This window comes from Musa acuminata, chromosome BXJ2-7, assembly GCF_036884655.1.
Source record: "Musa acuminata AAA Group cultivar baxijiao chromosome BXJ2-7, Cavendish_Baxijiao_AAA, whole genome shotgun sequence".
In the NCBI taxonomy this organism is placed as follows: Eukaryota; Viridiplantae; Streptophyta; class Magnoliopsida; order Zingiberales; family Musaceae; genus Musa; species Musa acuminata.
Window position 1 is genome coordinate 30,525,906 of NC_088344.1, and position 14,407 is coordinate 30,540,312.

The following is a 14,407-nucleotide window of genomic DNA, read 5'->3' on the forward strand; positions in this document are numbered from 1 at the left end:
AGTTGCTTTGAAGGCACGACGAACACTTCAATGCCAAGAAATCATTATTCTATTGTATTGTCTCCTGTGTCCTTGTTTCATCTGATCTGGCCCTTTTTTATTGGTCAAATGAGCCTTATCTTTTGGGTTTTCATGATCTGATTCACAAGTATCATTCCAAGCAGCGTTGGTTCTGTGAAAATGATGCACGACTAATTCACTATACTCGATCATCAATGCTTCGATCTCTTTAGTTTCTAAGAGATCCCATTTTTTGTCCATGTGGATGGATAAGGTAGGGCACAATGGAACCCATCTCAAATGACAAAGATGTGTGAGAGAGACAGACACGTCTCTTATATGGCAAATTTCAAATTGAACTCCCGGTTTGCCAATCGAATAATCAGGAATTTGGATCTTGATCTGTTTGAATCATTGATTGTACGGTCTGAATGTTACTAGGATAGAAATATCCTAAACTCTATTTAATCGTCAAAATATTCGAACCCTGTTTTGTTGAAATCTTGTAGTACATCTTCTTTGCTGCTTGAACTACTTCTGGCCAAGCTTTTTGGGGCATTCATATAGGGCAGGAAACTTTTGATCCAAAAGAAGGCAGAAAACCACAGAAGACAATTCTCTTCAGATAAAAAAGATGGATGGTGAGAATAAACACATAAAATTGTACTATTTGGTGACACAAACAGAGACCAATCTTAGCCCCCACTCTCTTTACACATCCAGATCACAATAGTAACTCCTCCTTCAGAAAGAGCCACACACCACTGACAGCCAAAAGAATTCCCCAAATAATCCCACTAGACACCTTTTGATAAGAGCTGGATTATACAAAAAAAGATAAAGAAGAAAGAAAGTAAAAAGGAAATGAGAAAAGAAAAGCCAACAAGTTCTTGTAGGCCATTAACAAGGTCTTTTGCCTTTTTACCTCTCAAGCTCAATGGATCTCAGCCTTTTACCCATATGAACGAAGCTCCCAGACTCCATCAGCTTCTTCTGTGACTCCAAGTCCTCTTCTTCCTCCTCCTTGAGAAGAGGCAGGTATTGCGGCTCCTCGGGGTAGACCTTGGACAGGAACAAGAAGAGCAGCATGGAGAACACGGCCATGGCCGCCATGTACCAGCTGAACTGGAGGTTGACGAGGGACTTGGCGCGGTGGAGCGCTGCGTCGGTGTGGCAGCGGACGACCATGTGCCCCTCCTCCAGGTTCATGAAGCAGCCCTTGGGGATGAGGCTGGGCGTCCACAGCATGAAGCCCATGACGACGAACCACACACCTTGGAAGGCGATGCTCACCGACCGGACGAAGCTCACCAGGAAGCTCCGCGGCAGGGCGACGCCGAGGAGGGCGGTGGCGAGCGACACCACGATGACGGTCTGCAGCAGCCAGTGGTACTGCCCCTCCATGCCCATATGGTCGGCGGAGTGGAGGTGGAACATGAGCAGCTGCTGCCCGAAGGCGGCGGCGGCGAGGAGCATGGTCATCTCGTCGCGGAGCCTCGGCTTGACGCGGTCAAAGACGATTGCGAAGGAGGCGTAGATGAGGAGGGCGAGGGAGATGGAGGCGTGCTCGAAGTTGTGCAGGTGGTTGGAGGGGATGGTGCCGTCGTCGTCGAAGGGGTTGTGCTTCTCCGGGCCGATGACCAGCTCCATGGAGATGGAAGCCAGGCTGCCAAAGATGATGAGGTAGAGCTCAAGGTGCCTGAGCCTAGATGTGGGGAACCATGGAGGGGAACAGTAGGAGTTGGGGTGCATGGAGTGCAGCTTGATGTGGTTGAAGAGGTGCCACAGCCCAATCACCAGGAACCCAAACCCTGGTGCCACGTGACCCACCAAAGTGCCCATGCTTTCTCAGGCCCTGCAGGATTTTGCCGGATAAATTGGAGAGGGACAACACCGGCTTTGGGTGTATATGGTATGTGTGGAGACTCCTTGAGCTAGGGAGGAAAGAGAAGTTATGGGATCATCCTTGGGGTTAGGAGTAAGCTACCTTGTTACGAGGAAAGCAAGAGAGAAAGAGAGAGATGATATGGGAGAAGAATGGTGGGAAGGTTTTAAAGTGGAACAACTGAGGTACAACTCTAGATGGTTCCATGAATTTGTTGGATCCTCGAAAGTTCTTCAGTGTTGCGATGGAGTTGGCTTGGGAAGGGGATTTGGGATTGACTCGTCATTGTTTGACCAGCTGTGGGCCATGACAAAGGGTTGGGCCCGCGTGGGCCTTCTAGAAGGGCTTATCCGATAACTGTGCCCACTAAAATCCTTAGATATTATTTTTTTTTTAAAAATGTATATATATAGGTTATTAAAAAAAATTCATATTTTAAGTATTTCTCAAAAGGAATATCCTCTTTTATTTTTTTTTTTCAAATAATATTTTTAATTTAAAAAATATATAAAAAAATTTCTTGTTTTTTCGTAATATTTATAATATTTTATTGATGTACTGAAGACATTATAAATACTATTGAAAAAATTATAAGTGACATCATATCATATCTTTCTAGATGTCATTGTTTATTTATTATTTTTATATTATATATTTTTTATTTTTGTTGTTGTTATAGTCAAAATATTATTATAGACTAAAATATTATAATAAAAAAAGGGACAATTTAGATATTTTAAAATTAGCAGTATTATTTTTTTATAAAAAAAATATAGGATATGTATTAAAATTTATTATATATATATATATCGCTTCAAAGTATTTAACGTTATAAATCTAAGTTTTAACATATGCTGTTGAAATAACCAAAAAGACAGACACTAACAGTGAGGATGATGTCTCAAGGGACATGTGCATAAAGATTTGCATGAGCAAATATGTTGTGTTCAAACATTGCAAGGATAGGTTTGCCGATTTCTTTTTCTTTAGTTTAGAATAAGTTTTAATCTTATTTTTTTATTAATATTGCTTAACGAGAGCTTTTCTTGTTTTGCCACGCAAAACGGCGACGGCGTGGACTCGAGTGAGGTTTCAGGTCAGCACACGCAGCTTTTTTGTGTCAAACTTCCACCTGGTTTTCTTGGTAGCCGCCGCCTCCGCCAAGTGTTTGACGAAAGACAAATCCTTGGAGCGTTTATAAGATCGATCGTCATTAATAGCAGCCACCAAATTGAAATTGACCAACGAGAGAGCTCGAGCTCAGTTCAAACTTGAATTACATTGGCCAACACCTATTCGTTACGTCTTCCCCAAGACAAACTGAGACAACACTTATTCGTTACGTCAGCAATGACTTGTTGATTACATCTGAAGTGAATGTGAGGTGAGGATGATAAAATCTCAAAGAAGGACCTCGATCTTGACTTTGGAATTGGAAGTCTCTCATCTCAAAATTTATTGCAAGTCTCTCGATCTTGACTTGTTGATTACAACACTCATTCGTTACGTCAGCAATGACTTATTCGTCCCTTTCACCCTCAATGTTGACTTTGATTTTGGTGCCGATTATTATTGATAATTATATAAGAAGAAAAGAATGGACTTTCGCAGTTTATTATTGGATCGTAAGCATTTTCGTTTTCATCATTTATTCTTCAAATATTTTTTTTATAGAGCTTCCGCATATACTAGTACTGATTAATTTTGATTAAAGCCAAGACAGTGGTAATTAAGGACTTAATTTTGAGACCTCGACTCGCGGGAGAGGATTCGTCGGATGATCTTAACCGTCCAGCTTCGTGTCGCCCCGAGAAAAGTCGTCGCAACACGAATCTACAAGCTCACTGGAGGGACAAGGAAAGCAGGCAGCTGCGGCGGCGATGACGGTCGGCGGATCTCCGGCCCGGTTCAAGAGAACCGCGCGGAGAAACCGAAGGAATGGGGACAGCATCCCGAGGCCTCCGCCTGCCGCGCCGGAGGAGGCGGCGGGATGTTCGGTGGACGGACTTCGTCTCCCCTCGGAGCCGGCTGCGATCTTGCCCAAGGATTTTTTCCTGGTTGATTCCCTCGAACTCGCTCCTCGCTTGCTGGGCAAGTTCCTTCGACGCGATGAAGTCGTTCTCCAGATCACCGAGGTCTCTCTCTCTCTCTCTCTCTCTCTCTCTCTCTCTCGTAGGTGAAATTAGGTTTTGAATGCTTCGACTGTTGCAGGTCGAGGCTTATAGACCGAATGATTCGGCATGCCATGGTCGATTCGGCATCACTTCACGAACGGCGCCAGTAGTAAGTGCCGATCTGTTCCCTAATTTCTTTCTTCTCTCTTTCGTTTTTACCATTTGACCAGGGTGATTTCATTCTTAGATAGGATAATCGAGTCGCATCTGCTAGATTTAAGCCATGTAATCTAGTAAAAGATAGATATATTTTTTTGATTCCAAGTTTAGATTTTGATCAAAGTATTGAGTTCTTTTGTGATAGTTTGGACCAGGAGGGCATGCATATGTGTATCTTTGCTATGGACTCCATACAATGCTCAATGTTGTAGCAGATAAAGAGGGAGTTGGTGCAGCCGTCTTGATACGCTCTTGTGCGCCCATTAGTGGTATATCTTGTTTTATTTGCTTTATGCATGCTCAAGTTAGCTTAAAATTGTATATAATACTTGGAAATTCTTTGTAGCGCATTCTGTCTCATGATCATCTTATTTAAAACAATCATAAAATTTTCTCCATACATCTCTGTGTGTCAAGATTTGTGAGCTCACTAATGATAATTCAATTTGTATGCTTTGAGGCCTTAATTGAAATGGTACCGATGTTGATCATGTTTCAGCTTAACAACATGTACTCCGGTGCACAGAGCATCGACCGCAGTTTGGTTGATAAACCGCTTTTGGTGTATAACCTCAGCATAATTGGCAGGGTTCCACTTCTTTCAAGATTCATCACATGCTCCGGTGGATATGGATTAACTTTCTCAAGGCTACATTAACTTCTCTTTGCAATTTAAAACCAAAAGCACAATTAGTTCCTCATTCTATTGCTCCACATTGCTGCAGTCCTTTAATATTTGAAATTATGCCACCATTTTTATTGGATATGGAAATTATGTCGTGAGCTGACATATTTAGTCTATCATCCAACTCATTTTCGTTACTGTGGAAAAGATAATAAGAAACTTACATCTATATCTTTTGTGTGGCAAAAGGAGGCTGAGATGCACATATGTTTTTGTGAAATTAATGGACTTGAGAATGTAGGTTCTCAAGGAACCGGATGGTTCTGTAAATGCATATCTCTGTTTTGTCTCCTTGCATAAAAGATTATTTTAGATGCTTCTGTGACTTATAACCATTAGGCGAAATAAATCTTCCATGAGAAACCCTTTGGTTGGTTGCCAGAATAACCATTACAGAGTGCCGTTACCAGTTATCCCTGATTGCCCAAGTGTTCTGCTTAAACTGAAGGCTTAACATGAAGATGTTCAGAAAAATAAAATTAATGGCATATTCATTTTTTTGTTTTGTTCATTTGACAATTATTTTCACTCACTCCTTAAGAAGATATCTCCTTATTAGTCCTTTTACCACAGTCCATATTGTGATTTTTTTTCTTTTTCCTCACTTAGTCTTGTCTCATAGACATATTGAACTTATTTAATTTGTTCCTGTGAGTTCTTCTCCCAAAATTTTGTTGCAGGTTTTTTCCCTTTGCGCCTTTATATGTTTCTTTTTCTCTGATTTCAGGAGGCTTTTTGATCTTCTCGGTGGGGTAATCTAATACATAAGCCTCAATGTTATCTGTAAATTCTTCTGCACATCAGTTGCAAGTATCTATCAAGTATATGCCACTTTTAAAGCATGAAGCACTTTAGTGCATTGTAATATTATTTTTCTCTTAGAAGAAAGAAATGATAAGCTCAGAACATTTTACTTTATATAAGTTTATACTTTATATATGACTATTCAATGTACTCTTTTTCTTAAGCATCTAACTCTCGACTCGTTAGCTACCGGTTTTGGGCATTCAGTTTGAGAGAATCCAATCTTTCTGTCAGTGCCTCGTTATTATGGTTTTGTTGATATCCTAGGTGATCCATTGCTGCATTTCCTCTGCGATTCACTATCAATATTTCATTTTATTGAAAAGAACAAAAAAAGATTTACTATGCTAGAGGAAGAATTGTGAAATTTTTATGACTAATTACAGGTCTTGGGACTATCGAAGAACGTCGAGGGCGGAAGGCTGAGAAGCCTGTCCTGCTAACAGGACCTGGAAAGGTCAGCTTGTCCTCCATAATATGTTCTTTGGTTTCTTGCATACATGATTTAAATACTTTACATGTTGCAGACAGGAAGACTAGATTAAATGTTTTTTTTTTCTTTTTGTAAGATGTAATGTTGTTGCAAAATAGCAATCTCTATATACGTTATTTGGTCTTATTAATTTCGGCAATCCAAGAACTTTTTTTTTTGGTGACAAAAATAAGCATGAAGGCTTGGTTATTTCAGTCACAACCTCAAAGATGTTGTTATATGTATGAACAAATAAACCGACAAGAGTTTCCTCTTGAAGTATCTATCGGACTTTTTATTTTTTCCAGAACTTTGATAAGCATATGTTTTCTTCTGTCATCATAATCTCTGGTGGAATTCTCTTAATTGTTTTTGTCGATAGGTTGGTCAAGCATTAGGGATTACAACTGCTTGGTCAAACCATCCACTTTACACCCGCGGTATGACATGTTGAACAGAATTAGTACTTATTAATCTTTCTTTTGGCTAACAATTCTCATATCCTCAGGAGGCTTGGAAGTGTTAGATGGGCCGGCGCCAGAGAAGATCTTGGTGGGGCCACGCGTGGGAATCCAGTACGCATTGCCTGAGCACATCACGGCACCGTGGAGGTTTGCCATTGCTGGTACTCCCTGGATAAGTGCCCCCAAAAACACACTTCATCCTCCGTAAATGAAAGCGGTGGATCCGCACAAGGAACGTTGCACCCTGCAGTGTATTACACCCGTCATTGACAATGGAGAATAGTCGGTGTGTAACACAACTACTCATGTTGTCGTTCTTGTTTCTACTTTTATTCTTGCAACGTTTTCCGCGGCTTATATAGCCGAATCCAATGTTCGTGGAAACATATCTGTAGATCCTATATTTCTTTTGTGAACATTTCTGTACTTGTTGAAGCCTTAATGTTTGTTGAAATGCCCACTGCAAAATGTACTCGTGGAAGCTGTCGTCCTCTGAGAGAGTTGGAGCAACATGTGTCTGCGTGCAGGTGGCAGGAAAGCGTGCGGCATTGCAATCCGTCGCCTGAGAGATTCTAACTCTCGCGTGGAAACCCCATCCAAACCACTCTCTTTCTTTATAAGTACAAAGAGATTGTATGTAATCTTAAACTCAATTTGGATAACATTTCGATGTAATAAACGAGTCGATTATTATGACAAATAGTCTCTCTTCTCTTTCTCTCTCTCTCTCTCTTTCTCTTTCTTCAATGTTGGAATCTCGGTTGAGGAGTTGCTGTCGTACAGTGTCGCTGTTGCATGTCGAGAACTAAATGAAATGGCAGAGGATGGTGTTGGCCTCGATGTCTTTGCATGTGGTGTTGGACCCCACAGGACCACTTAACTATACTTGGCGTGGTGCTGATAGGACGGAAACAAGTGACTTCCCCATGTGAACTTTGCATTGACAGTCCCTCTCTCTCATCTATTTGCTGGGTTCACATGCTGCTGTTGCTCATGAAACAATAGGAGACTATAGGCTTATATGTGGGAACAAGCCAACCTCCATTCATCTGCTACTCCAGCCTTTTAAGCCATCATCATCATCATCATCATCATCATCTTAAAATTGTGTGAATCTTGCTCCAACTTATCCAATTTTCCCATTTAATTTCATTAATTTATAAAATTACAATTCATGTATTATAATTGATACTAAATCCGAACGATCATAATCATAATCGAAACATAGTAGGTGGTGAGTATAACATCCATTTTTAATATTAGATCCAAATATGATAAAACAGTGAACCGACATCAAATTCTGTAATTAAAAACGACTAAAATAGGTACAAATATAAACGAGGATTAAATGAGACAGTCGATAAACATAGACCACACGCTGTAAGGCTAAAAGATAAACTTATTTGAATCGACACAAATTGGAATAATAATAACATCGAATATAAGAATCGGGTCAAATAATCGGGGCCCATTGTTACTCCTGGTCTTGGGTCGAAAAGATAGAATTAGGATTAGCCTTTAATGTTTGGGCCCGACCATCACACCAAATGCCGCATGACATTGCTACAGAAAATAATCTTAGTCCTTCCATCTCTAAGCAGGATCTTGAGAGAGAGAGAGAGAAAGAGGGAAAGGCGTCGCCTTTAAAGATGAGAGATTGTTTGGACGTGTCCACATAACAGCGACAACAACAACGAAAGCAAAGATTAATGTTGCGAGGGTCGCCATCACCGCTCATGGCAGTCAGATGGGGGAAGAAGGTTGGATTCCACTTCCTGTTGCTGTCTGTGCTCAGACCCATGCGCGGCTCGCCTATCTTAGCAGAGCCAGCGTTCGGGATCCGAAGGATCGGAATCCCAGGCTCCCGTTGGCGGATAGAGAGGGACCCAATGTTTTCGTGGATCCTGTCTCGAGGTCCGCCCGGACTAGATTTAAATGGAAATCTAGTCCGTGGCAACGTAAACCGCCGCCAACCGGTTTTGCCGGTGGCGGATCCGCGCGCCCGACCGCACGTGCCGGGGGCCACCCTCCCCGGACTTCCTCTTTATTGTGAGCTGTTGTTATTATCATCATTGTTATGGTCGATATTGTGATTTTTTATTTCGTTTATTTCTCTTGTTTTCTTTCATCCTTCCTTCCCGTTTATCCAATAATTAAACGAGAAAAAGGGAAACAAAAAGAGCTCCTCTTTATTATTTGGTCTTTTGAGTGCGGTGTCGCTGAAGGCTTCTAATTTCGCACCCCCTTCTCACTCCTCATCCATCCATCTCCCTTTCTCTCCCAATCTCGTGCACCATGAGGATCCGTAAAAGACCCTCCTCCTCCACCTGCTTCTCCGTCCCTTCTCTCGCCCCTCTTCGTGTCTCCCAAGATCCATCCCTCCAAGACCACCCACCGAATAGTAGTACAGGAGGACCTGTGGGAGAAAGGTTGCACCCGGTTGCGGATCTGCCGCTAGACCCCCATGAGTTGGGGGAGAATCCAAACCGTGGAAGATCTGTTGTGGATCCTTTCCATTCAGATCCATATCCAGATGCTAAGGCCCCAAGCAGCAGCGGCAGTGTGCAGGTACTCGGTTACTTCCACCTTTGCTTCAATTCTTGGGCTTCTCAGTTGCGTGGCTGTTCTATCTCTTCGCTTCTGAGTGCAATGTGGTGATTGGTGCACGCCCTTGTGGGGGATGAGGATTTGGGACTCGTTGCAGGTGCCCAAGGAGGTGGAGGAAGAGGAGGAGGTGATGGTGGATTCCAGCGAGAGGTGGTTTGCCCAGGCCAATGGCAGCAATAGGTAGGTAAACTTGCTCCCTTTCTCCCTTTAGGAAATGCCTTCTTGCCTTTGTATCATCAGCATTGCCTGCGGGCATAAAAACAAACAAGATAAAAATAAAAGCATCCATGTATTTAATTGCTGCTATATATATATATATATATATATATATATATATATATATATACACACGATGCATGACAGCCTGACCCATAATAACAGCCCACCCTCATTCCCATCTACGAGTGCATCCCACACACGCACACATCTCCTCCTCTTTTAGTTGTGGGTAGTTTAATTAGCTCATCCCAAACTTGTGGTAGCTCATTACACAAGAGTGAAGAGTTAAGTGTGGGTGCACTGTGGTGCGATACTAATCCACGGATGAGATCTGGGGTGTGATGCAATTTCTTCCATTCTGGCATCTCTTTGCCTCCCTAGGACGAGTGTCAGCACAGGTGCAGTAGCGTCAGAAGCGGCGCAGCTTGGGGAGACGGTATCGCCACAGAAGAACACGAGAGGAGGGGACGAAAACGGAAATGGGGACGGAGGATTTGAAGGCAAGCTGAGGGAGAAAGAGAAAAAGGTCAAGGCGAAGGCAAGAGAAAGCTCTGGTCCTGCTTCAGCGAACAATAATTGCACCAGTGTTAAGGATAGTGATAAGGAAGGGTGCGATGGTGGGGCAGCAGTGGTGAGAGCTGGGCATGGGACAAATGTTAACGGGAAGAGGCGGAGGAGCCCGGCGGTGCTGATGGAGGGATCACGGTGCAGCCGCGTCAATGGAAGGGGGTGGCGGTGCTGCCAGCAGACCCTCGTCGGGTACTCCCTTTGCGAGCACCATCTCGGGAAAGGAAGGCTCAGGAGCATGAGCAGTGTCAGGGGGCAGTTGGGTACCAGCAAGCCCAAATGGAGTATCGATATCAGGAATAGTAGTGTTGTGCCGCTAACTTCACCGCAGAAGCTGGAGGAAGAAGAGAGAAAGCCAAGGAAGCAACCTGCCATTGCTTTTGACACTGGGGTGGACAACATAAAGGAAGAGGAGGAGGAGGAGGAGGAGGAGGAGGAGGAGGAGAAGTCAAGGACGAAAAGGAAGAAGACAGGAATGGTGAAAGCTCGATCGATCAGCAGTTTGCTGGACAACACAAATCATCCTGTGTTGTCGTCGTCACCACCGCAGGCGCCGGAAGTTGCATCGTTGCCACCATGTCATGGCAGTGAGGCCAGAAGCGTGAGTTAAAGCGATGGTTTGGGAGATAGCTTTGACGGTGCAAGTTTTTAGTGCCACCATATCATGCAACCACTGTTACACTTCCTCCCCCTCCCTCGCAAAATTGCCGTCTAACTGTTGCAAGCGTGACAATTATTGGTTCTCCTGCCAGTGCTACTGATTATAATTTAGTGAAGAGATGGCACGTTATGACAAGAGATGTGAAGACTAAGCATCCATGTTAGCTGATACAAGAGGGTGAGGTGGGTGGAGGAAGCTCTGGCTTTCTGATAGGGAGCAGCCTTGTAGTTCTGGGCGTAGCTGTTGCGGTGTATCTTTTACAGTATTTTTTTTACTTGAATCTGTGACTTGGAAATTTTCTTTTGCAGACCGAATCTGTCATGCCTGTTTTAGCTCTGTACTGGACCAATAAGAACGCACCACATTGTCATGCTCTGTGGGTCCCGTTTCCTATCGTAATATCTTGTTGATTGAGCTCACGGCTGCCATAACAGACTCTTTATATATATATATATATATATATATATATATATATATATATATATATATATATATAATACTTTTGAATTGGACTATTTTAAACCTAACCAATCCACAGGTTGGTTTAACATGGGTCAAATTGATTATTGGATCACTTATATTCAAGTTACATTGGGTTAAAATGGAGTTACACTTTTTCACATAACTTATTAAAAATATATTAAATTTTATATAAATTTATTTTAAATTCATCATAAGATAAAAAATTATTATAATTTTTGTTACAATTCTATTCTATCGATAATTAATTATCCTAAAAATAAAAAAAAATAAAATAAGCTTAATTGATTTTAACTTCAATTGTAACTAAGTCAATATGAGAAATATGAAATAAGAAATGTAGGATTTTGTGATTATTTTTTTGATAAATTTAAGATAATTTTATATATAAGTTAATATATTTTTATATATTTTGTGAATGAATATAACTTGAATGTAACAATTTTTTTATAAAAAAACTTACAATAACTTTATATAAAAATAATATGTTTTTGAGAATAACTCGAAGTTTTTTAGTTTTATAATGAATCTAGGATAAATTTATATAAAAAAATAATATATTTATTTATATATATTGTGAATCAGTGTAGCTCAAGCATAATTATTTTTTGGAAAATTTAAGATAATTTTTATATAAAAATTAATATATATTTTTTAGGATAGCTTAAGTTTTTTAATTTTATGATAAATTTAGAATAATTTTATATAAAAATATTTTTTTTAGTATGCTCTATTGAATAAATATAACTTGAGTGTAATAATTTGTTTTTGATAAATTATGAGGAGGAGGGGAGGGAGGGAGCAATGAAAAAGGAAAAAAAGGAGGAAGAGAATAATAGAGATAGAAGAGGGAGAGGAGGAGGAGGGGAAGGTAGCCAAAGAGATGCCAAAAAGGAGTGAGAGAAGGAGATGGTGATGGAGGTGAAAGTAATTTAAAAATATCAAGAGATAATATATATTAAATTAAATTGAATAGTTAGAGATTAGTTAAATCGGTTTGGTTTAGTTTATCTTAAAAAAAGTTAAACTTAATCAAAGGATAATAATTATTTTTTTTAATAAATTAAATAATATAATTTTGATCAAAGTTTTAAAAAGAGCTCTCCTTGGTAAAAAAATCAAATATGTGGTATGTCTCATAAAAGTTTATTATAGGAGCTTTTATTTTTGATAAAGCATCCTTGTTTATTTAATTTTAGGTATTTGTAATGACAAATAGTATTACTAGTGGATGTATTAAAAAAGTATGTCCAATAGAAAAAAAGATTATGATAATATTTTTGTTGAAAACATTTGAAAAATGATAAATCTAATATTCATAATGAAAAGAGATAATTGAATTAAAATAATGTGAGAGGCTAATTAGAGGTATTATTTCTCGCCACCACTCTCGGATTTCAGGTTCACAAAGCTACGATAAAAAAGTATAAACACCATACATAAACCTAAACTTAAACCTAATTTTATTAGGAACTTTAATTATAGACAAACTCCTAACTTCAACTAATAGTGTGAGTCAAATTTTGATTTGTGCTCTGAGTTAAGTTTATAAAAAAATAACACAGTTATTTCATATCATTATTGTAACACTCATGATTAGTTCCACATGGACAAGATTAAGATTGACTTATAAGGGTCAGATGAGTATATTATTATTAACTTCAGCTTAAACATTTTGGTCAATGATTGAGACCAAACGAAGTTATAAGCTAGTTAGCCCATCACACTCGGGTCATGATAATTATCATCTTTGTCAATGACATGCAATACTCTTCAAAATGATTTGTCTTATGTTTCTCGATCATAATAATATTTAGATTCGTCCCTAATCATTTTTCATATTGATTTACAATCACAAAATCCATGGGTAGTAATTTCTGACATATTCATTGTTAAAAATTCACCAAACAATTCATTAAGTTTAATTATTTGTGAATTGTGAAAAGTTGTTCCCTATATGTTGGTACAAAATATTTTTTTGTTTAATTATAAGGCATAAGTAAAGAATGGCATCATACATTCAGTAAAAGTAGAATTATTTATTTTTTTGGAAAAAAACTATGTGGCTTATTACTTGGTTTTCTTATAATTTAAAATAGATTCTTGATTACAAAAGGCTTCTTTAATGTTAATTAGGTAGAAATCCAAATTTTGTTCTTCGGCTTCTACTTGGACATATGCTTCATTGATAATGTTCGCAATCTCATGTACTTTGCCTTCTCCTCGCATTGATAAGAGGATCGATTATACCTAATGAAACCTCATTTTCGTTGGATCCAACAAGATCAATGACTTCCTTCACTTACTCGATCATGTCATCCCTTGAATACACATCTCTTTTGGTTCATCTGCTTATCTTACCTTTTTTCTTTTAATGGTTTACAAGATCAATTTCACTTTTCGTTAGTCATCGAGATCTAACCAACTTGTTGATACTGAGGAGAGCCATACTTGATTTGATACTATGGTAGAAAATAGCTCGGAATGAAGAAGAAAGATAACATACGGAAAATGTGAGAAAAACTATCTAATTTTTTTTCTATATCAAAATTCAGAAATAGTCTACCATCGTTCAATCGTTGCAAATTTTATGGCATATTGGTAAATAAATCAACAAGTTATACACCTTTTTTTAATGCTTCAATAATTTTGGGTAAATTCTCTAAAAAAAATAATTAAGTTTTCAATTTTCCAATAGAGTACCTCTTATCCTTTAACGATAAGATTACCCTTACCCCTATCTCATTGATTGTTGCCTTTGTTGATTATCTATGTTCCAACTCTTTTGCCTTTTTGCCTCGTCGTTGCCCACCTCATTGTTGCTTGTTACCTTTTCCCATCTTGGTCACCTCGGTGTGCTGCATCGTAGGATGCCTCCATTAGGTTGGCGGCACTGTCTAGTCCCCTATTCGAGCCATCCAAGCTCTCATCTACATTGCAGTTGGTTCTCTCATCCATTAAATTTGCTTTTGCCATCATTTGTCATTGTCGTGTTGGCCTCGCTCTCCTTAGTTTCTTTCTTCTCTATCAAGGTCGACGATCGGGTTGGAGGTGAGGGCCTAGGTGATGTGGGCATGCTCCATGAGGGGTCCAAGTGGGGCTTTGTATGGTAATAAGGACAACAACAAAGGCCTCATGATGACAAATGCAGCTTGCATCGTAACATAAGTGAGGTAGTCACGTCGAGTGACAATGAGAGACAGAGGCGATTATGACAAGTGAAGGAAGGG

General features: G+C 39.7%; 3 protein-coding genes across 3 annotated transcripts; 2 read left to right on the forward strand and 1 right to left on the reverse strand.

Annotated features, from left to right (window-relative positions):
• Positions 1-639: 639 nt before the first annotated feature.
• LOC135617544 (uncharacterized) lies at positions 640-2,035 on the reverse strand. The gene has a single exon (XM_065117885.1). The coding sequence runs from the start codon at positions 1,840-1,842 to the stop codon at positions 922-924; it is 921 nt and encodes a 306-aa protein (XP_064973957.1). The 5' UTR covers positions 1,843-2,035; the 3' UTR covers positions 640-921.
• Positions 2,036-3,607: 1,572 nt separating this feature from the next.
• LOC135617546 (DNA-3-methyladenine glycosylase-like) lies at positions 3,608-7,103 on the forward strand. Its single transcript, XM_065117888.1, has 6 exons — positions 3,608-4,020; positions 4,097-4,168; positions 4,364-4,487; positions 6,094-6,164; positions 6,562-6,619; positions 6,688-7,103. The coding sequence occupies exons 1-6, from the start codon at positions 3,766-3,768 to the stop codon at positions 6,849-6,851; spliced, it is 744 nt and encodes a 247-aa protein (XP_064973960.1). The 5' UTR covers positions 3,608-3,765; the 3' UTR covers positions 6,852-7,103.
• Positions 7,104-8,801: 1,698 nt separating this feature from the next.
• On the forward strand, positions 8,802-11,029 carry LOC135616198 (uncharacterized). The gene is made up of 3 exons (XM_065115388.1): positions 8,802-9,211; positions 9,348-9,430; positions 9,851-11,029. The coding sequence occupies exons 1-3, from the start codon at positions 8,939-8,941 to the stop codon at positions 10,644-10,646; spliced, it is 1,152 nt and encodes a 383-aa protein (XP_064971460.1). The 5' UTR covers positions 8,802-8,938; the 3' UTR covers positions 10,647-11,029.
• The last annotated feature ends 3,378 nt before the right edge of the window (positions 11,030-14,407 follow it).

Bases quoted from the DNA above. Each gene is read 5' to 3' on its own strand.
- LOC135616198 (XM_065115388.1), top strand. From the start codon at position 8,939: ATGAGGATCCGTAAAAGACCCTCCTCCTCCACCTGCTTCTCCGTCCCT. The intron at 9,212-9,347 runs GTACTCGGTTAC...GACTCGTTGCAG, and splicing joins GCAGCAGCGGCAGTGTGCAG to GTGCCCAAGGAGGTGGAGGA. The intron at 9,431-9,850 runs GTAGGTAAACTT...TTGCCTCCCTAG, and splicing joins CAGGCCAATGGCAGCAATAG to GACGAGTGTCAGCACAGGTG.
- LOC135617546 (XM_065117888.1), top strand. From the start codon at position 3,766: ATGACGGTCGGCGGATCTCCGGCCCGGTTCAAGAGAACCGCGCGGAGA. The intron at 4,021-4,096 runs GTCTCTCTCTCT...CGACTGTTGCAG, and splicing joins TCGTTCTCCAGATCACCGAG to GTCGAGGCTTATAGACCGAA. The intron at 4,488-6,093 runs GTATATCTTGTT...GACTAATTACAG, and splicing joins CTCTTGTGCGCCCATTAGTG to GTCTTGGGACTATCGAAGAA.
- LOC135617544 (XM_065117885.1), bottom strand. From the start codon at position 1,842: ATGGGCACTTTGGTGGGTCACGTGGCACCAGGGTTTGGGTTCCTGGTG.